Source organism: Mastigoproctus giganteus, chromosome 1, assembly GCF_048544385.1.
Source record: "Mastigoproctus giganteus isolate SK-2022 chromosome 1, ASM4854438v1, whole genome shotgun sequence".
Lineage (NCBI taxonomy): Eukaryota > Metazoa > Arthropoda > Arachnida > Uropygi > Thelyphonidae > Mastigoproctus > Mastigoproctus giganteus.
Window position 1 is genome coordinate 62,180,379 of NC_143575.1, and position 24,189 is coordinate 62,204,567.

At 33.7% G+C, this 24,189-nt stretch overlaps 1 protein-coding gene across 2 annotated transcripts in view; it reads right to left on the reverse strand.

Moving 5' to 3' along the window:
* MED16 (mediator complex subunit 16) overlaps window positions 1-24,189 on the reverse strand; it is a 209,068-nt gene that overhangs the window by 181,983 nt on the left and 2,896 nt on the right. For both annotated transcript variants that reach the window (XM_090380328.1, XM_090380324.1), the window contains exons 2-4: window positions 20,674-20,820; window positions 7,887-7,992; window positions 757-849 (exon numbers count right to left, since the gene is read on the reverse strand). In XM_090380328.1, the coding sequence (XP_090236454.1) occupies window positions 757-849; window positions 7,887-7,992; window positions 20,674-20,820 (346 nt within the window). The remainder of the gene's footprint in view (window positions 1-756; window positions 850-7,886; window positions 7,993-20,673; window positions 20,821-24,189) is intronic.

A 24,189-nucleotide genomic window follows, 5' to 3' on the forward strand; every position in this document is an offset into this window, starting at 1 on the left:
CAGACGAGGACAAGCTAATGGATGGGAGTTTTGACAGTGATGAGGAGTTGTATGAATTTTATGATGAATAAAACTTGAGTTCAATAACTTTATGTAATACATTTTTTTTTTTTTTTTCAAATTTCGGGCCCCAAAATTAAGGTGCATCTTATACATGAGGAAATACGGTAATTTAAATCTTACTGTTATTATTCTATTATTTATAAATGTGTAGCTCTGTATTTTGGTTTTCCATTTCTGATCTATTAATATTACTACCCCTCCACTGGCTCTTTCCTTTTGATCTACTCCACCGTATATCATTGTATGAGAATCATAATCTTTCGTACCTTTTAATTTTTCTTTGTTTCTGTTATGACTGCTACATTTACTTTCTTCTGTTTTAAGTGTTTAAGTAATTCAACTTAAAAGTAGTTCAAAAAAAAAACAAGAATGAAATATATAATGTGACAAATGCATAATTTTTTTTATCACTACATATGTATCACAGTCAAACTTTTGTTAAATGACTAAACCATAAAACCTTTTCTCATAGAATATGAAATAAAGCAATAAAACATCGAAATGTGAAATGAAGTAATTAAAAAATGAAAAGAGAATTCAAAAATAGCATAAATATTAATTATAATGGGGATATCCATGACAGTAAAGATGAAACTGTTTTTGTCAGTTATAGCATCTTTTTAAAAGTGACAATCATTCTTTTAAGTTTTGCTAGTTATCTAATGCCTAATCAAATATAATTATAGCAGTTACCTTTTTTCCATTGTGGAACCATGCAGCTGAAAGAATGTTTTCCCCTTGAAATGTTGTGGATGAAATTTGTGTCCATTCATTCAGTAAATAATCCTGAAAAAAATGAGTTAAAAAAAAAACAGTATTACCTTTTAACATTCACAAATATGGCTTCATTCTAAAAGTGCTAGTGTCGATTTTTATACATACTCCATTTATAGTAGGGCTGAACTATTTTGTTGTATCTTCTTATGCTAACATAGCCAATATCTAGCTTTCTTAGAAACAGAAGAGCTAGATATTTGCTGTTTTAAGATACAATAAAATAATAATTCAATTATACTATAAATAGAGTACACATAAAAACTGACACTTCCCCTTTCAGAACAAAGCCACAGAAATACAGTATTATAATTTAACATAAATTCTTTAAATACATATAAGGAAATTGTGAAAAAAAAAAAAAAAGATTTGCAACCCAGATGTCTTTAATGACCATGAATACTAAATAAGGAGAGAATGTACTGAATGTCTACCATGTAGCATGAGTTACATCTTTTCAGGTTATTAAGAGTTTCATGGCCTACACACACCCACCCACCATTACATACATTTCACAGCATCTCTTTAAAATGCTTTATGCAGACCAACAGATGGATAGTCCAGTTGAACAGGCTGAACCTATGATAATAGTTAAGAGGTATCCAGATCTGTTAGTGAATAATCTTTATGCCTCTAGAGTTTGAGTAACATGTACATTGTAATGGTGACTGCAGGAGTACTGCAAAGGCTATACTACTGTGTTGAGACAGCTACAACTGAATGTATTCTATGGTTGATTTGACTGTTTGAGAATAAAAACAGAATTTCCAGAAGAGAAACTGCAACCCTCTTCTGAGACCAAATAACTTAACTGTGATTGGTATGAAATAAAGCCATAAAAATTCCTTCTATTCATATGGGACCCAAATCTGGCCTTTTCCACATATTGTGGAAGAGCAGCAATTATAGTCACTATGTACATTAACTGTGTACTTTGAAGGGTTGTTGGTGAAATAAAGATAATATTACAAGTAGTAAGAATTGTCTGGTAGTCTAGCAGGAAAATTAATTAGTTGTGAAGTAATTAGTAATATCAAAAAGCCTCAGCATCTCTTGCCAACTGGGTCTGTAAAACTAGAAACTGGAGTCAGAGTTGTATACATTAAAAACCAAGAAAAATTACTTCACTGTTAGATTGGAGAAAAGTAGACTTTCAAAAAAGGTCAAAAAGTTCTAAGTGATTTGCAAAATTGAAAGAATAATAGAGGCAATAACTGAATTTGAAAGAATCAGGTAGAGAAATTTAAGTCTGAGAGGATCAAAAAGCAGAGATTCCAGACTAGCAATCTTTGGACAAGGAACATCAGAGTGCTTGTTTGTTTGGGAATTTTTTAGGTGCATCAGCATCTATGGCCATAGTGCGCCACATCAGAGTGCATTTACACAAATATCACCTTTAATACAGATGAAATTGGGGCAATTAATGATTAAAGCAAATGAGGTAAGTGGTGAGTGATAACAGATGTTCTGTCAGAAAAGTAAATGAAGCTTGGCAAATTACAGGAGGAAATGCACATCACAATATTAAGATTAGAAATGAGATCATATATGTTTGTAAAAGGAGTTAGGAAGTTTTTTGAAGGGCTATCACTTTCATAGATAAATTTGTTCCATTAATTTGTAGAGTATCAGTATTAGTAGTGACATAAATTGCAACAAGAAAGCAAGCTTATAAAGCATCAGCAAAAACAAACCCTTCCCATATCACCTGTCCATCCCCTTCAATAATTTGTCTAGTTTTTCCTTGAATTTTTTCAAACTACCTACTCCCACAATAACAGACGAAAGTTTCTTCCAACAATCAACAACCTGCTGGCTGAAGGTAAATCTCTGTACATCTATCCTGCAACCATCATTCCTCAATTTGAATTTATGCCCCCTCATGTGTGATCCAGTCCAAGCCTTAAACACCTCAATCAAATCATGTCGCAGATGGCTAGTCTCCAGACACCACAATTTGCAGATATTGTTGTTCTTTGTTGTTTTATGGCAAATTGGCATCTAAGAACATAATGTGCCAAGTCAAGCAATTTGCAGAACTGAAGCCCTTCTTAGTAAGACTACCCTTCTCTTCCTTCACCAATCTTGCCACCCCTCTCTACACCTGTTTCAGAAATCAACATCCTTCCTAAAAAGAAGCCTCCAGACCTCTGTACCTCCATGCCTTTTACCTCCTTAATAATCATCTCCTTATCCCTGCTAGCAAAGTTCCAATATATCATTGACAAACCCCATGGACTGTCCTAGCAGCCTGTCTGCACTGCTCAGAGAACTTCATATCTAACACAATTATCCTCATGTTTTTTTTTCATTTTCCACTACCCTGAGTACCACATAGTTGGTATGTTACTCTGGGATTACTGCTATACATATGCAGTACCTCCACTTGCCAATGTTAAACTTCAGCTGCCATTTCTCAGCAAATCTGCCTAATTTTTCTAAATCTTGTTGTAACATACCTTGATTGCTGTCATTAACCACCCTGCCAACCTTTGTTTCATCTGCAAACTTATATATTAAGTCTGATATACTTTCATCACTATCATTAATAAATAACAATGGGCCCAGCACTGAATCCTGGGGTACTCCACTAATAACATTAGTCCACAAAGACCAGCATCCATTAATAACAACTGTTTTCTCCCACTCAACCATCCCTTTATCCATAGCAGGAACTTGTACCTTAATGCCACACAAGCAAAATATTATGTGCAACAGTAAAAGCTTTCCTGAAATCCAAGTATATGATATCAAAATTATTTTTTGCATCCAGTTCCTTTTACTGCATCATAGTATCCAATCAGATTGGTCAAATAAGACTGCCTCTTAAGAAATCTATGCTGTGACTGCAGTATAACTGCATTCCTGCCAAGATGGTCCTGCATTATCCCTTTAACCAATGGCTCCATTATATTCCCTGTAGCAGAAGTTAAGCTAACAGGTTTGTAATTACTTGTGTTGCCTTTTGATCCACCTTTGTGAACTGTAAATACATTCACACATGGCCGACCGGGCTAGCCGAGTGGGTAAAGTACCTGCCCGGCAACCCAAAGGTCGCGGGTTCGATTCCCGCCTTGGGCTTGGATCAAAGTACTGCAAAAACCTTGGGAGGTGCAATATGGCCACAGAAGCCGATGCGCCAACAACTACCAAATCAAAAAAAAAAAAAAAAAAAAAAAAATCATTCACACACCTACAGTCCACCAGCTGTCCAATTTGCATGCTGTAACAGATTGTGTGCAACTGTTTATGGGTTCGTTAAACAGACCATTCTGTTTCATAAATGGAGACAGAAGTAATCCATTTAAGTAACATTTATCCTATGTTCCAAAGACTATATTTACAAAGATATTTAAGAAATTCTGATAAATTTCCTCGGCCAAAGCTGGCCAAAACCATGGCCTAAGAGTACAACCAACAAAACTTACAAAATTCCACCTGGTTTCCAAGAAACCTCAGAAAAAATTCTAACAACTCTTGGAATAGTTGCTTGATATGAAGATTATAGTATGAAAGATGTAAATGAGTGGCTTTCTTCTGATATGTTCAAGGTCCAGGTTATCAACTTCTGGGAGGAGATTAAATTTTACTAAAAACCACTAAAACAAAAGAGGAAGAGGAATCAAATGAGGAAGAAACTGATCATTTCTGAGGTCAATATCAATCTAAGCGCTATAAAAAATTGAAAACTAAATGGTATTTTACTGTTATAGTATTTTTATAACCAACTAAGTAGTGCTGTGGGGATTCAAAAGCTAATAACACAGCCAAAAATTAATATTTTCAGAATAAATGATGGTGTAATGATGTTTCAAAAACTTGTTTAAAGAAAAATTAATGGTAAACTAAAAGTAACAATTTTTAGTCCTTGCTTGTAATAAGTAACTCAATCCCAAACTCAAGTCTAATGGCCATGAAACCAAAAGTCTTATTAATAATATACAAGAGACACTAATTTCTTAAAATAAACAAAGTGATCTCAATACATAAACCAATAAATCAATTAACACACTAAAAACTACAAACATATTATTCCATTTACCAGTCATAAAGGGATCAATAACTAGCACCAAGTGTTTCAATGATTTATTGCTTTACTGGTGTTAGCCATCATGCATAATTTTCAATTTTAAAATAGGTAATGGGGAGTGATCATGCTTTTTCTTGAGAGACACTATGAGTTAGGGTTACGAACTTTTCAGATTGTATAAAACCAGGGAACCAAATTAAACATGGAACCATGTTAACTACACAAATTTTTAAGGAGGGCATTTATAGAATATATATAAAATCGCTTTCAATATTTATCTGTTATTTATATGTCAGTAAATTTGCCTATTATAGCTATAACAACACACTGACACATGTATAAAACAAAAATAGATAGTAGTGTAATACTGACTTTTATAAAATACACTGCTAAGCAAAAATAAAGAGTGTCTTATAAGCAACAATTGTTAAAGATATTATACAAGCATAATATCTTTAAATATTATCAAAATGTTTTGCATTTGATGTATCCAAACAATATAAATATGAATGTGCCTGAGACTCCTGAAAACTTGTCTCAAAATCATCTAGCCAGCAGGAAAGGAGGGTGCAATTACAATTTTAGCCAGAGTAAATAACATAGCACTTGCAATGCACTCATAGTAAGTTTCATACAAAATTAATAATTTTAAAAAATTTTCATCATCAGCCATTTTCAATCCACTGCAGGATGAAGGCCTCTCCAGCAACTTTCCAGTTCCTTCTGTTTTGGGCACTGGCCATCCATTTACTACCCAAAAACTCATGAATTTCATCTATCCATCTCCGCCTTTGTCTTGCAGGTTTTCTTCTAGCTCCTCTTGGGTACCATTCTGTTATTTTCTTAGTCCATCTGTCATCATGTCTTCGAGCTATGTGTCCTGCCCAAGACCATTTTAGTTCTTTAGTTTTGATAAGAATGTCCTTTACTTGAGTTTGCTGCCTAATCCATGTGTTTCTCTTCTTATCTAACAGTCTGATTCCCAATATAATTCGTTCCATTCTTCGCTGTGTAGTTCTCAGCTTCTCTTCCATTCTTTTGGTGAGTGCCCAAGTTTCGCTTCCATAAGTCATGGTGGGGAGTATACATGATTCATTATTTTACGTTTCAGACAAACTGGGATATTGCTCTTCAGTATGTGACAATATTTTCTGAATGCTATCCATCCAAAATTTATTCTTCTCTTGACTTCCAGCCATTTATCATTATTACAGCTAATAACTTGTCCCAGATAAGTATATGACTCCACCTTTTCAATTACTGCTCCTTCAATCATTATTTCCCTTTCTGTGGCATACTTGTTCATCCTTACTTTTGTTTTAGCCATATTCATCTTTAGTCCAAAATCCTTACTAACTGTGCATAACTGATTAAGATTTTCCTCTAATTCTTTGGGATCGTGGCTTATGACCACAATGTCATCTGCAAATCGTAAATGGTTTAGGTACTCTCCGTTCACATTGACTCCTTTCTACGACCAGTCTAATCTTCTGAAAGCTTCCTCAAGGGCAGCAGTAAACAGCTTCGGAGATATTGTGTCTCCTTGTCAAACTCCTTTCTCGATTTTAAATTTGCTACTGTCTTTGTCTAGTCTAATAAAGGAAGTAGCACTCTCATATATTTTCTTCAAAATCATAATATATGGGGTATCTATGCCTTGTCTTTCCAGTGCCTGAAACATTGCCTTATGCTGTATGGAGTCAAATGCCTTTTCATAATCCACAAATGCCAGGCATAATGGTGTTTTATATTCATTTGCTTTCTCCATTAGCTGTGATATTACGTGAAGGTGATCCATAGTTGAGAATCCTGTCCTAAAGTGAGCTTGCTCTTTCGGTTGATTCTCATCAAGTATTCTTTCTAATCTGTTAGTAATGACCCTTGTGAACAACTTGTAGATGTGGGATAACAAGCTAATTGGTCTATAATTTCCAATTTCTGATTTATCTCCTTTCTTATGCAGCAAAACTATGATTGCATTATTCCACTGCTTAGGCATCACACCTTTTCTAATGCACTTTGTGAAGAGCCTTGCCAGTTTTTGTGTTATGTCTCTTCCTCCCAATTTTAACAACTCTACAGTAACTTCATCTTCCCCCTGGGCTTTCCGATTCTTCATTTTCTTCAATGCATGTTCTACCCCATCAGGAAGAATATCGGGTATGTTGTATGTGTTGCTACTTTGCAATCCATCTTCCCCACTGCTGGTATCATTCCCTCGCTCCTTGTATAATTCTCTATAGTAGTCTTCTGCTATTTGAATTATGCCTTCTCTGCTATTTATAAGTACACCATCGCTATTCTTCAGTTTCAGTATGATTTGTCTTTCTGTATTACTGCTCATGGCTGCTGATTTAAATCCTTTGTTTTCCCTTAATGCTTGTTCTACTTTTCTTGTGTTAAATCTTCTTATGTCCTCTCTGAGTCTCTTTCTAATGGCTTTGCATAACTCAGTATACTCAATTTTCTCCTTGTCAGTGTTTTTCTTGCTCTTCATTTGTTGTCTTCGGTTCATCATGACAAGTATTTCTTGACTAATTTTTTCTTCTTTGGATTTCTGTTTCCCCTATAGGTTTCTTGGGCTTTATCACTTTCAGAAAGTTGTAATATTCCTCGTCGATATCTTGGTCCTGAGCAGTCTGCAGAAACTCAAACTTGTTCTTAAGTTCCAGTACATACTGCTTTTTCTCCTCCTCTGTTATCTCAAAGACCTTTGTATTATTTACTCGAATCAGTTTTTTCCTATCCTACATCTATAAATTTTATAGTGGCTTTATTCAGAGATGTTATTATTTTAAGGTAAAAAAACAAGGATATTTTGAAATGGCAGGTAACCCTAATGTGAGTGCAAAATGGCAGATGAGAAAGAAAGACTTATCACTCGTGGTCTATCAGACCACTTTGCATTCATGAGACTTAATATTAAAATTTCAATATCATAATAATATTCAAAATGACCATTTTTATTTTTATTTATTTATTTTATTTTTTATTTTTTTCAATCTAAAGCACTTCTTACCTTTGTGGCCCATATTTGTATATGTCCTACAACATCAGCTATAAGCAGTTTATTGCCACTCACATCCCACTCAACATAGGTAATTTCTTCTGTATGGCTTAATACTCTATAAAAAAAATGTATGCAGTTTTATTATCAAGTTATTCAACATAAAAATTTTGCACTGTAAAACAATCAAAGACTTGGCCTAATTCAATAATATTTGAACCAATGCATTACCGATGAATTTAAGATCAGATTGTATGTCATACTGAACAATGACAAGTTATATAAAGCTGTGTCTTCACATAGGAACACATAGGTCTTCCAGAACTAAAATAACAATCTTTGGTAAAATTTAAAAAAGATTTTGTTAATGATATTAAATATTTATAATCATCATTTCAATGGTCACTAGTTAATTAGGGATGACACTATGCATAATTATGATGTGCTACCTAGTATATGTCACTTGTCTATTTTTTGTAACTGTAATGTATTAACTTATGATCTGTGTGTTTATGCTACGTGCTGCTTTTACCTTGCCTTACCTCAATATATTTTGCCCTTGTAATGAAGATCCAATATTCCAAACAGTCTCTTAACGAGCTCCACTCCAAAATGGTCTCTACTTACTGGCTGCCACTGTGATAAAGCATCGTATCCAGAATTACTCAGCTAGTGTCATCAAACTAAATTAAACTAAAGTTCATCCAATTAAATATGGAAGCGAGCTAGAATTAAAATAAATAGGAACATTCCTTGGTGTCTTCAACCAGAAGAATAAAGCTGATTATTCTTCTTCATTAACCAGTCTGCCTCATCATGATATCATCATCCACTTGAAATTTAAGCCTAACATACATGGTTTTTCTTTCAAGAGACCTTGTTGAAGAGAAGACCTTGTTCAAGAGAAAAGTTCAAGAGACTTTGTTGTTCAATGCCTTGTTGTTGGCAAAGCCCATGGATAAGAATTGAAAGAATTAAGAATTGAAATTAGAACTGACTATAATAACTTTCTTAAAATATTTTTTTATGGTCATATTGTCTGAAACCTTAAGTATAACATGGCCAATTATGCTTCTTGGAAAAAATTGACACTGTCTGTCATTTAGAAATCTAATTAAATGGCAATTTGTCTGATCTTTTTATCCATTAGTGCTAGCTACCAGTGTTTCCTTAATAATAGGTTAATGGGTAGAGGTGGCCATGTCCCACCCCACTTTAAAAAAAAAAGCGTCTTAAAACAAATAAAGTTGCCATCTACCAATCTACAGAATGTTATATAGGTGTATTTTGTTTCAATATGATCAACATATGTATTCCTCCTGGATATGATAGCCACTTTCTTGATTTCATAATCCTGCTTATTGCAAACTACAACTTCAAAGCACCCACAATTTGTTTTTGGGGGGTTTTAATCTTCCCTCTCCACTATATGCTGAGTTATAAAGAATATTGAGATAAGCCCTTGCTTCTCTCAATATTCTTCAAGTTGTTAACTTCCCCACAAGGGAATCCCTGATACCTGATTTAACATATACTAAAGTTCACTCTTTTTTTTTTTAAGATTTGAATGAGATTCTCCCTTTAATTTAAACCACTTATATCATATTGTTTTAATGTTTTAAAAATTTATTGTACCTTTCCTCATGCACAATCCCAAAGTAAAATTTGTACGAAACAGGCATACACATTTCACTTTAGCAAATCCCCAAAAAATTTCTTTTATCCCAAGTTTCTTAACATAGCATCAGCCCTTGAACTCCCCGATCTTACCCATAGACATTCCTTCCTATTCTCTTGATCTGGGGAATGGAACTTTATTTCAAATGGCTATCTTGTGCTACCACTATTGTCTGTAAATTCTCCAGCATATCTCCTATCTCTAAGTTTTGGTGCGATCAAGAATTTAAGAATTCATTCTACAAAAGACAAACTATTTTTGTGCAGCAATAAATATATTCCACTCCTGACAACATTTTCAATTATACAAATGCTGAATAAATATTTTTCTACTCAAATATTTTTCTAAAAGGGGAGAAGAAAGAAAATATATATTTTTTCTTCTCCCTGATGTGAACTAGATCTCATGGTTAGTGATTAGAACTAGTGGTTAGATCACATCACTAGATTTCACCATGGTGTCCAGCCCTCTAATGGTGCCTCCTTGCCTGTCAACCTTTTCCAAAACATTTGAAAAAGACAATGCAAAAAGTTGAGCTTTCTTCAGATTTAACTCTGAATCTCAAAAAAAAAAAAAAGATTAATAAGCCATCCATTTCCAACACTATAGGGCAATTTGGAAATGAGCCAATACTCAAGTCCAACCTTATACCCAATTTTACCAAATTTTCAAGCATGCCTATATATATTCTCAATCACCTACCATTTTTTGTTTAACAAATACCTTTTGGAAAGATTTTGCTGTGCTTCCTGGCTTTGATATAATGTCATTCCAAACTTAAAATTAGTAACCTATTTGTTGCTTCTCCAATCACTGATGTACTTTATTGGCCTTGATTCTTGTTTCTGATGCTCTTAACCTTTCCATGCTCTTACAGTTCTCTTACAAAACTTTTACTCACTTCATAGTGATATTCTACTTTGCTCTTTAATTGGATTCTAGTCTGATTCCACCATTATTCCATTTTGGAAAGAACCATTTCTACCCCTAATTCCCCCTCTCTTCATATTGAATATTCCTCTGATTTCCTATATTGATGATTTAAAGATCTAGGCAATCTCTAGATTATCGGGTAAAGCTATCTCAAATTAATTGTTTTCTTAATAATTCTCTTCAGTTGTGAAAAACTACTTTCGTTTAGCTTTCATATTAATAATGAAAATTAGCTCACATGGCTATTATACAAAGGGGGGAAAAAAAAAAAAAAAACTTTCAGCTAAGGTAAAGAAAGCTAACATGAGAACCACGGCAAACTTACGGGGCAAACTCGTTTCCCGCTACTGCAGTTTCTCCCTGCTTTCTCAGTAAACAGGTGGTGCATGTTATCGGTAGTTGCAGTAGAAGTTGACAACGATGTATTGATTAGTTTTTTCTTATTATTAAAAGCAGATTATTGGAGTTCATGAGTGGGTTGAAAATTACTTATGGGTACACCCTCCGGACTGCCTCAGTCTTAGGGAGTTTATCTCCCGTCTTCCCACTGTTTTAAAATAGGAAAATGACGTCTACTGCCACTACTGATAACACGCACTGTCTGTGGAAGTTATTTTCCTATTTTAAAACAGCAGGAGGGGGGGATAAACACCCTAAGACTGAGGCAGTCTGGAGGGTGTACCTGTAAGTAAATTTCAGTCGCGAATGCATTACACTCACGAACTCCAATAATCTGCTTTTAATAATGAGAAAAAAACTAATCAATACATCGTTATCGATTTCTACTGCCACTACCAATAGCATGCACCATCTGTTTACCAAGAATGCAGGGAGAAACTGTAGTAGTGGGAAAAGAGGTTGTCCAGTAAGTTTACTGTGGTTCTCGCTTGGCTTTCTTTACCTCCACCAAACTTTCTTTTCACCTGTCTTCGCTTATTTAATGGATATCATTTAAAGAATCACTATTCGTAAGGATCTCATTTGTTTAGATTCAAAGCTACTATTCAGATCACAAATCAAAAACATCAGAAGTCTGTCTTCTCTGCCAAGACCTCATCTATATTTCAGATAAGGGCATTCTGACAAATATATCAATATTCATCCTCTCTCCAATTTGAAATTTTGGAGAAGGTGAATATCAATATTCAGATGTGGCTATCTTTTAAAATCTGAAAAACATTTCTATTGAATACTATTTTCCCATGGGCCAACCTCAAATGTGGTTTTCACATAAAAGAACAAGTTCAACGTCTTTTGGTTGCTTTCTACAAACTGTATCATCATTGCTGGGTTGCTCATCCCATCTGGGACATAGTCACATGGTGTACGTTGCCCAAAAGTACCAGTTCAGTGGCTTCTCTTGCTCCACTAGCAAAAAGATTCTCTTGATAGATTGTCTTATGAAGGTGTATAACACAGACCTTCATATATACTGGGAATATGTTCTGTGAATATTTTCCTTACTATTGTTTGCAATCATGTTTTTTTTTTATCTTATTTTATTTTAATTTTTTTAATGTGCTTTTGTTCCTTTAATATGTGTTGCATAACTTGAATGTATCATTTTACTTAGCTGTTAACCCCTTTGGATCCTATACTCATTTCCTATGCTCAGAGAGCTTCATATTTGACTCTACAATTACCCCCTGGGTCTTTTTCATTGTCCACTATCTTGAGTATGGTACTACCCAGTATGTTATTTCAGAATTACTGCTATCCAAATGTAGTACCTTTCATTCATCAATGTTAAACCTCAATTGCCACTTTTCATCTACCTAATTTATCTAGGTATTGTTGGAGTAGCATACCCTGATTACTGTCATTAACCACCCTACAAATCTTTGTATAGCCAGCAAACTTACACCTGATGTGCCTTCCTCAATATTGTTAATAATTATTGAAAACAGTAAAGAGAACCAAAACTGAACTCTGGAAATTCCGATAATAACATTAGTCCAGGAAGAGCAGTGCCCATCAATAACTATTTGCCATTTCCTACCACTCGACAATACCTTTATCACAGCAGTAACTTGCCCCTAATGATATACTGCTCCAATCAGTAAAGCAGTCATTCATGTAGAACAGTATCAAAAGCTTTACTGATATTAAATACTTGACATCAAAATTATTTATTGTGGTCATTATTTTTTGCTTTTTTTTTCGTACAGTGACAGAAAAAATTCTGTAACTAACACTTTATATGCCTTAAAACTAGGTCTACCAGATTATTGAATTGCTATTTTGTTGCTTTTAGCAGTTACTAGTTGTTTTAACTTTTTTAAAACTTTTGTAGAATTTAAGATTAAGAATAACATTTAATGAAAAAAAAAAATTAACAAATTTAACAATAACATACTTGATCAATTTTTGCTGCTTTCAGTTAACTATAAAACCGATATTACTCATTTTGACTTCTAAACAGTGAGGCCCACACTCCAATAATTAGTTAAGAAAAGGAGGAATTACCTCTATGATGTCCTGTAGCAGCACTTCTGCGCTGATACTCTCTGTTGTTGAATCAACTATGCAAATAATTTTCATGAATTCCTCACGCTTGTAGAAAAAACCAATGATCCAGTGCACTACAGAATGAGAGGCCTGTGGACCCCAAACTCGACCCCAAAATACATAGAATCACCAACCCCAATCCTTGAGTGAGAGAAGACAATAAGTCCATACTTTAAAAATAATTTAAATATTCTGAAACCAATTTAAACAATAAGTCCATTCTTTAAGTACTTTAAAGAACAAATATTAAAAATTTAAAATTAAAAGAATTTTGTTACTACCCTGAAGCAGACAGGGCTTTTCGACTAGAGTCATGATCACAGGAAAGTATAACCGAGAGTTTTGTGATGGAATTTATAGCATAGTGATTAGTTGCTATCTTGGCGCATGTGCATGAAGGACCATGAATCTGAGATGGGGTAGGGGCAAAGTACATTGATTGAATTTTGATGTAATTTAATTTCAAGTGTCTCAACAATTAATAATTTGGTGTAATCATGTTGGATTCTAAGTATTTCTACTTCGTTGAATAGAAAGGTTATTTTATTGTTATTTGGTTTTTTTAGGAGCATTAGCAACTATATTTCTCCGGGATATGCGGTGGTCATTCCTTGACCTTTCCACATCCTCGTATTTGGTGGTGACGGGCTCGAACCCCGGTCTATGTGCTACGCATTGCTGCTCCTTCCCATCTGGCTACGGAGGCACCAAAAAAATAGAAAGGTGTGGCCCTCATTGATCGCATGGAATGCAAGTTCTGAAGCAGAGGAGGGGGACACAAGGACAGACGTTGAATGTTGCTTTATTTTCATATTAAGTGTATGAGTTGATCCCTGGTATGAAGAGTTGCAATCCTGCAAGATACATTATAGACTAAATCATTTATTTAGAAAGTAGTAGAGGATTGGACTGAGTGATTATTAAGGGCTGCATGTAGTTTCTTTGTGAGTTTGGCTGTGATTTTGAATTGTGTGTCTTTGAAAATACTATTTAGTTATTTGTAGCATCGTTCAATATACAGTAAAGAAATAAAATATTTTTTTATGTTATTATTACTGATGACTGGTGTGATATTATGTAATCTATTTTTTGCTTGTAACCTTATTTCATTTAAAACAGGCAGGGGGTAACCTCTATTTTGAAATCTGTTTCTTAATATTTGTATTTCTGTGTTTAGGGCTGCTTCGGATGTTGAATATTTGTAAGCACTGAGAAATTGGTTTAGGATAATGGACCTTTTATAGGTAAAGGGATGGTAGCTGTTGTAATGTAGAAACATTCCTTTGTTGGTGTACTTTCTGTATATACTAAATTAAATTCTGTTCATGACCCAAGTGAGGATGAAATTTAAAAAATGTAATGATTTCGTTTCAGTATTTTCGGTTTCTAGTGTAAAGTTTAATCTTGCATGAATATTATTAAAGTTCTGCAAAATATCCTGTATGGTCCCCGAATCTCTGATGCAAAGTATATCATCAAGATATCTACTGTAGTACGTGACACGCAGAAGAAAGGGTGTTAGATATATTATTTCAATAGTGGTAAAGTATATTTCGGCTAATAAACCACTCAGATTTAACCCCATGAATAGACTGAAAAACTGTTTGAAAACTTTTCCTTGGAAGGTAATATAATTGGCTTCAATTAAAAGTTTTATCAAATCGAAAATAGCTGTAATTGGGAGTTTTGTATGATTAATAGGTAAGAAGTTATTGCTTAGCATGTCCCAGACAATGTCCAAGGTGAATTCGACATTCACATTAGTGTATAAAGGGGTGAAAATAGACTGCCATTATCAATAAGTACTTTATCTTTAAGGTTATTAAATAACGAAACATTGTTTTTTATGCCAAACTTTATAGTTTACCTGCAAGTTATGACTATATAATATAGGTGGGAAGCTAACGCTGAGAATGCAGAATGCTTGCATGAAACGATGGGACGAATGGGGAAACCAGTCTTATGTAGTTTAACCTGGCCAAAAAGTGTGGGTATATTGTATATCCTAGCTTTTAATTGTTTTAACTGGGCCATTGTAATGTAATTGTTTTTCCGGTATGTTGTTAGTGTCTTATTATATTGGTTGACTAAATTGCAAAATAAGTCCGGATTGACCTCTTGGTAAGTCAAAGTATCTGATACTATGGAATTTAATTTGTTGATATAATCTTACTTGTCTAAAACTACAACCGTGCCACCTTTATCTGCTTTTTGTATCATGATATCTTTTTTTTTTTTTTTTTTTTGGTTTGGTAGTTGTTGGCGCATCAGCTTCTGTGGCCATAGTGCACCTCCCAAGGTTTTTGCAGTACTTTGATCCAAGCCCGAGGCGGGAATCGAACCCGCGACCTTTGGGTTGCCAGGCAGGCACTTTACCCACCTGGCTAGCCCGGTCGGCGATATCTTTGTTCCGCGGTACATTGGATCACTGATTTTGTCTATGAGTGTGAGGTCATGTAAATTATTTGCATATTTAATTCAACAGCAGATATCATGAAATATCTGCTGTTGAAGAGTATCAGCACAGAAGTGTTCTACAGGACATCATAGAGGTAATTCCTCTTTTCTTAACTAATTGTTATATAAAGTAGAACATATTGAGCCATTGCAGCTCTGACATCTATTAACTCCAATAATTAATACTGATTATTTTTTCTTTCTAATGTTGGGGGAGGGTGAGAATGATTTTCCCCAACATTAGAAGCATATGACCATACAACTAAAATTTAAAATACAGACAGTTCTCGCTTTACGAGTTCCCGGGTTTAAGAGTTTGTTTTTTTTTTCCAAGTATCAACAAAATTGAAAATATAAACATTAATTGCAAAAAATTAATGTTAAACATTCATAAATACCACATTTCAACCCACGCACATAGCTAAACAATACAGTGTACCCAGCTTTATGATATTAATCTGTTACCGTCGTATCGTGAAAATATCGTAATGTGAACCCAATAACACATTGTTTTTTGGCAATTCATTCCACAACCTCGGAAGTTCAAATTTTTGCTATATAACTCCCTAAAAGGTCACTTTTTTTATAGTGTAAATTGTATTAGTTACCAATTCAAATCATTAAATGCACTACACTTTCGTTGTTATCATATGTTATAAGAACCAATTTTGAATGACGGTGATATTTTTCTAAAGCATATTTCTGGAAGTCACGACTATAAAACAATAAAAACAATTTGCACTTTCTAGTTTATTGGGCTTTTCTGTTACTGCAAGCACTTATAAATGGGTAGTAAACTCGATGTTATTGCATTTGTGAAAATATCAATAGCTGGAATTGTGTGAGCTTTTACGTTATTATGGTGAAATGTGTTTGCCCTTTACTGAAATCTTCAATCTTATAAAAAACATAAATAAATTTTCAGAATCTTTTCTTCATTCTTTTTTTTTAAGCTTCGTAAACTTGTTACTCCGCGCAAATCGTGTTAGTTGCAATTTGTGCATTCCATTAAAAAATGCTTATGCATGCTATTGAAATTTATAAAGAAAAGACAAGATTATCTTGGAAATAAATGCCCCTTGAAGCATTTCTGAAGACTCCTCCTCCTTGTGCAACAAACCAACAAGTGCCGAGCCAATAATGAGTGACCAATGAGTGTGCATTTAGTCAATGATGATGAAGAATAAACATTCTTTAACATTTGTAAGTCATAAATAATTTCTCTATTATTATAATTTGCTTGATTTTACAGGCTATGTTTTCATTTCTTTGGATAAATCAATCATTGTTTAAACATAAACTAATTATATAGCTAATTTCATTGTTGATAACGTAACCCCTATTTTTAACATGTCTATGGGAAATAAATTCCTGCTTTACAAATTTTTGCTTTAAGAGTGCGCTAGAAACGAATTAACTCATAAAGTCGAGAACTACCTGTATGTTTGGCCATATTTCCTGATCACGTAATAGCGGTTTTAAACACTACCATAAAAAAGTTGAATTATTTTCCCTTGTTTGCAATGTAAATAAATGCTTCAGGGACCAAATTATGTAATATAATTCTTGCACTTCTCTTCTCCAAAATGCTTCATAATAACGAACACATCACCTTTCCCTTTATTACACACAATGAATTTGTGTAATAACTCAAACTCATTATTTATTTCGTGAAAATGCATATTACATATTTATGTAATCCCAACCCATCATAAAGTATTGAAATTTTTTAAATACTCTGGCATGACCACATAAGTCAGAGTTTAAAAGTACAGGCAGTTCTCGCTTTACGAGTTTTTTTTTTTTTTTTTCAAAGTATCCAGTATTAACAAAATCGAAAATATGAACATCAATTGCAAAATATAGGTTAAACATTCATAAATACCGCATTTCAACCATGCGCGTAGCTATACAATACAGTGTACCTAGCTTTACAATATTAATCCATTCCACAGACACCATCGTATCATGAAAATATCGTAATGTGAACCCAATAACACATTGTTTTTTGGTAATTTGTTCCACGACCTCGGAAATTAATTTTCGCTATATAACTCGCTAAAAGGTCGTTTTTATAGTGCAAATTGGATTAGTTACCAATTCAAATCACTAAAATGCACTACACTTTCACTGTTATCATATGTTCTGTTATAAGAACCAATTTTGAATGGCTTTGTGATATTTTTCTGAAGCACATTTCTGGAGGTCACGACCAGAAAACAATCTGCACTTTCCGGTTTATTGGGGTTTTCTGTTACTGCAAGCACTTATAAATGGGTAGTAAACTCGATGTTATTGCATTTGTGAAAATATCGATAGCTGGAATCGTGTGGGCTTTTACGTTATTATGGTGAAATGTGTTTGCCCTTTACTGAAATCTTCAATCGTATTAAAAACATGAATAAATTTTCAGAATCTTCTCTTCATTCTTTTTTTTTTAAGCTTTATAAACTTGTTACTCCAAGCGAATTGTGTTAGTTGCAATTTGTGTGCCCCGTTAAAAAATGCTTATGCATGCAATCGTGAAATTTATAATTAAAAAAGAAGATTATCTTGGAAACAAACGCCTCTTGAAACTTTTCTGAAGAAAACAACTCCTTGTGCAACAAACCAATGAGTGCCGAGCGAATAAGTGATCAATGAGTGTGCATTTAGTCAATGATGAAGAATAAACATTCTTCAAAATTTGTAAGTCATAAATAATTTCTTTATTATTATAATTTGCTTGATTTTACAGGCTACGTTTTCATTTCTTTGGATAAATCAATCATTGTTTAAACATAAACTAATTAGCTAACTAATTCATTGTTCAGAAAGTAACCCCTATTTTTAAACTCATGTCTATGGGACTTAATTCCCACTTTATACGTTTTCGCTTTACGAGCACATGCTAGGAACGAATTAACTCGTAAAGTCGAGAACTACCTGTACAGTAAACTTTGCTAATCCGGATTGAAATATGAAAAATTCTGTTCACAGTTGAGTACTTTGAAAGACACGTGGAATTTAGGAAGGCAGATGAGTCACTCCGACTGCAGTGCTGATTGACTGTGCAGAGAGAGAGAGAGATGGAACATAAATTACATTGTCTTGTGTGTTGTTCAGTATCGTTGTTGACTCTGAGTCTGACAGATATTATTGCTTATATTGCTTCATTCGCATATTTCTTTATATGTAGTATATATGTACATAAGTTAACATATTTTATTCCACTTTTCAATTCTTTAGAATTGAAAAGTGGAATAAAAAGAAATTGCATTACTTTAACTATCATTAACAAGCTCTAAGTGATAGAACTGAAAATGGTGTTCCCGGAAAAAAAAAAATTGCTCATGAATTTGGTATTAGCCAACAGACTGTGTCAGATATTAAAAAACAAAACGAATCTATAAAGGCATTTGCTTTAAAATTTGTTGTGGGGACTGATAAAAGAAGTGTATCAAATAGACAGATATTAAAAAAGTCAAAAGAAGTGTTGCCAGAAGAAGCTGTATTTAAGTGGTATTCACAATAACAATCAAGTGGCATTGCCATATGTGGTGTTGAGGCAGCAGCAGAAAAGTTTGAAAAGCATTTGAAGTTACACAATTTTGCTTGCAGTTTAGGATGGCTATGACGATTTAGACAAAGGCACAGTATCACAAAACTGAAATAACGCAAGAAAATATCCAAGATTGGCTTGAACTGGAAGGAGATCCTGGATTTCAGCTTCTGAAGAAACTGCTGCAGATGTTATTAAGGATTCTGCTAGAGAAGAAGAATCAGATAATGAACTAGATGAACTACAAGAATCTACAATTAAGAAGAAGTTTCATAACTCCACAAGAGATGGCATTAATACAGTAACCAATTATGCTGACTCCAGCAAATCAAAAATTGCAGAGGTATTATGAACACCTAAGAACTGTGAGGGAGATCCTAATTAAGGAACAGCAGCAGAGGTCTGTTCGGACAAAACTTGACAGTTTCTTCAAATCTGCATTATTATGTTCAAAAACAAGTACAGCTTCTGAGGTTTATATCGATGGATAAATGTATTGTTTTTTTATAGTTTTTAAATAAAGACTCTCCAGTGATATTTTTTTATTTATTTTCATCAGCACTACCTATATTATTAAATTTTCCATTTAATTGTGTTCTAAGTTTTTTTGTCTTTTAGGGCTATTTTTTGCTTCACTAATCCGGATGACCTCTCCCCCCAATTAATCTAGATTAACAAGGGTTTACTGTAACAATTTTGACAAAAATATTATCATTAACTATATCTAGCTATCACATGGGCTCAAACCATTATCAATTGAAATGCGTGTACTATGTACTCCTGCAGTGACCACTCAGCTACATCAGGCTTGTCTGTCTGCCTGTTCCTTCCTCTTTTCATTGCCTAATTGCAAATATTGCCTAATTACATTAAATATAGTATTAAATTTTATTAAATTTAATATTAAATTAATGTCAGTACTACCAGCTTGTTACTGAAAAGGAAATTTGATCATATTTTCCAATATGATCTAAAACAAAGTAAGAAAGTTCTGGTCATAAGCGCACAGTGCATATTATCCTCTGTCCATAAAAAGTCAAAGATATCAAGCTGCTGGTAATATCACAGTAATAATTTTTTTCTGATACAAAAAGGAATTGTTTCTTACATGCACATCATCTGAATTGCTGCCAAGTTTGGTACCTACTATATGAAGTTCTGGAAAAACTTTGGAAACATATTCAAATGGAGTGCCCTACAGTTTAAAATGCAGATTTTGTGGCAGAACAATGACAGAGTCACAAAATGCCAGTGCATTTTTATAACAGCATTCTGTCCTGCTCCTTGTATAGCACAAGATGTGCTATACAAGAGGCAGGACAGAATTCTGTTATAAACTAAACAACTAATAAAAACAACAAGACATCCAAAACAACCAAAAATCAAATGTGCCATGCAATTTTTGGTTGCCTTCACACGTAAAAATTGAGTGATTTCTTTCTTATAAGTCATCAAACACCTAGAAAATGGGAGGTGGCTGTAACAGATAACTTTACATGCCTGCAGAATTCTTGCATATATATTGTGAACTGCAGCATCTGCTTATTATGCTGAATAAAGATCAGAGATACAGCCATTTTATTTTTATGTACAACAGATTAACAAATGTTATTTAAAGCTTACAACAAAACTTTTTAAAATGTTTTTTTTTTAGTCACTGGACAAAAAATAAAAATACATACTTATATATATCCCATGGCATATTCAGATCAGCAACATAAACATGATTCTTGGATAATTTGGTACTAGCATCTTGCAGATCAGTAGTTGAAGTAAATGCAACTGTATTACGGCTAGACACTGATAATACCGTATTGCCTTCTGTCATCCTGAAAAGTTGATATAAAACAAATTTGTTTCAAAGCCTTACAAATTCATATTCAATTCAATGAATTGAAATTATATGCCAGGTGTACAATAACAGTTTATCAAAAGATATTATGATGGATTAAGACTAAAGAGTTTAAGGCACCCCCATTTAACTAGGGCACATCTCCTGGATTAGGTTTCATGTTCCTGTCTTCTCGTTTGAATAAAGCTATTTATTATAAAATATTTTAGGGCAAAGGCCTCATGTTACGAGGTAGAATGATTAACATTAGTGCAAAAGCATCGTTTTAACGCAGCCATCTACCAAAGTAGTGAAATTAATTAATTAAATTGGCATCATTTTGGTTATATCTCATATTGTGAATGCTTTCACAACGAGTTGCCATGGTATTGTACTACCTCAAATAAGTAACACTTCACCAATGGAGAAGACTACTGTTACTTATTCTCAGCAGATACCACCACCCAGACGGCACCGTTTCAAAGTTTGTTGGCTTCTCCTCAGTACCTGCCGAGGAGAAGCCAACAAGCTTTGAAACAGTGCCATCTGGGTGTATTAATTAATGATATTGATGAAGAAACACCAGGCTTAATGTGTAAATTTTCAGATAATACAAAGGTTGGCAGGGGTAGTTAATCACAATAATCAGAGTATACTGGAACAACATCTAGAAAAATTAGGCAGATGGGCTGAGAAAAGTTTAATATTGACAAATGCAAGTTACGTTGTATGGGTAGCAGCAACCAGATTAAAGTACCAGCTGTGTGGTACAATACACAGGCAGCCAGAACATCTCATGGGGTTTTTTAAATGATATACAGAAATTTTGCCAGCAGGGATAAATAAGGAGGTGATTATTCCATTGTATAAGGCAATGGTTAGGCCACACTGAGTACTGCATAGAGGTCTGGAAGCCTTGTTTTAGGAAGAACATGGATCTATTGGATCGGGTGCAACTTTCACTATAAAGACACAGCAAATTCATGTTGAAATAATAACAGAAAGATGAATAGCATAATTGGCTATATCTTTACAAGAAAGGATCTTGAACTAGTTGAGGACAAAGTGTATTTGGCAGGGCTTTTCAAACTTTTTTTCCACCATGTACAATGCTGGATTTAGGTAGCCTGGGTCACTAGTGCATATATTTTTAGAGGCCCTAAATAAAGTTGTGGGAGGTACCTGTATCAACACTGCTGGTAGTGGAGGCCCTGGAGCAACTGACTACAGTAAATTCAGCCTTGGCCATGGAACTTTTTGCAGATATAAATCTCCTGTGGAACTCTAATATCTTTAAAAACAGTTAATACGAGTACAAATTAAACTTAAGATTAATGATAAAAAGTAATGGAACATTTGCAGAACCTCTGGAATCCTTCTGCAGAACCCTGGAGTTCCATGGAAAACACTTTGAAAACAACTGCTCTGAACAGTTCTAAATCTTGGCTATTTCTTAATACATATCAAAATACAGTAAACTTTCGATACATAATGAATGACAAAATTTAATAGAACTTTGGTGGAGGATGCAAAACAGGCATGTGTGAAAAAGATCTGTAAAGAATAAATTTAGAATACAATGGTCGACCCCCCAAGAAGTTATATTATTACTACTGGCAAAACAATGCAAGGAAGTAAGTTTACATAGCATCAGCCAAAAAAATAATAAAAAAGGCCACTTTGTTTGCCTATCTCTTCAAATAACTTGCTCAACTACCATTTCCATAGCACCAGGTCAAAATTCAATTCCAACAATCAATTACACTCTGGTTGAAAGCAAATTTTCATACATCTATCCTGCAACCATCCTTTCCTAATTTGAATTTATGTCCCCTCGTGTGTTAAAGAAGCAAGAGTTGGAGAAAGCAAAAAATATTATAAGAAATTTTTGGCAAATAAAACTAATAAAGCCTTACTGAATTATCAATAAAAGTGCAAGAGGAACAAGATATGTGAAAGAAACTGAAGTGGAATCATGGAAAGATTTTCCAAAAGATATAACAAACAAGTATCAAGACTGTGAGAAAATGTTTTAGTGTTTAGTTAAAAATATTAGAACTTGGAGGAAAAAAAACCATACAAAGTAACCAAAAATGATGTGCCAAATTAAAAAAAGAAGATAAAGATGCTTTAGAAGTATTTTTTTTTTTTTTTATGAAAACCCCAAACACGAAAGGTATCAAAGCCTTGAAACTGTTATTAGTACAGCAGAGTTGTTTTTAAGCATTTATGCTAACAAAATACTGCCATAGTCATAGGGGCATTATTACTTTACATCCACAGCACTTAGTACCATGCATGGGTTGAGGAGAAGTATGGGGGGGGGGATGCCAGAAACTTTGCTCTAGAGACTAAACATGGGTTTCACCACTTCAAGCCTCCAATAAGCAAAGTGGTGGTATTTCACCGGTTGATGAAAGTCATCTACCACCTGAAATGAAGTAAATACACTGATGATTTTCAAAACAGATTTGTTGAAAGAATCCCAGGGAAAGCAGAAAAGAATGAATGGAAGGAAGAAAATTTTGAACAATAATAAGAAATTTTCAAAATAATTAATTATACTTTATTATATTTAGTAGTGCACTAGATATGTTAGCTAAGATATTTAATTGGCAGTAAAGGGCAGATAATAGGCAACTAATCACATTCCTTGAATTTAGACAAAATTATAATAATAATATGATTCAATATACAGCTTGTAATGTGACTACGCTTAAATCTAGGCTTTGATATCATTTTTCTACAGCACAAAAAAATTTATATAAATAAAATAACCTCCTTTACCCCCCAAATACATAAAGGCATCATGAAAAAGTTGGGTTAAACAAAATACTTGCAATATGGCATGACTCCTTAAATATAATAATGGAAAACTGAAATTTTAAAAAGTAGGCTAATACACTATATCTCTATTAAAGATAAATTCTTGCGTAAAAAATCTGGCATGTATTTTCCACACTTTTGACCTATTTACTGCCTTGAAACTGTTATTAGTACAGCAGAGTTGTTTTTAAGCATTTATGCTAACAAAATACTGCCATAGTCATAGGGGCATTATTACTTTATATCCACAGCACAGTATCTCATGTTTCTAGAAAGTCATGAGCTGAAAGAAGTGTAGAAACTTATAAAAAATAAATAAATTAATTAAAAAAGAGGGGGGTTAAAGATAAATAAATTTTGTATCATCTTTAAACCATTTTTTAACTCAATGTACTAATGTCTGCAAGGAAGCCAACGTGTGATATAGTGGTATTACTATTCTGCATGGAAAAATCATTTATTGGTAATAATTCATTATTGGTAATGAAGGTGTGGTTATAGTTTTAAATTAAATTTTAAAGTGTTATAAGTGTTTCTTAAA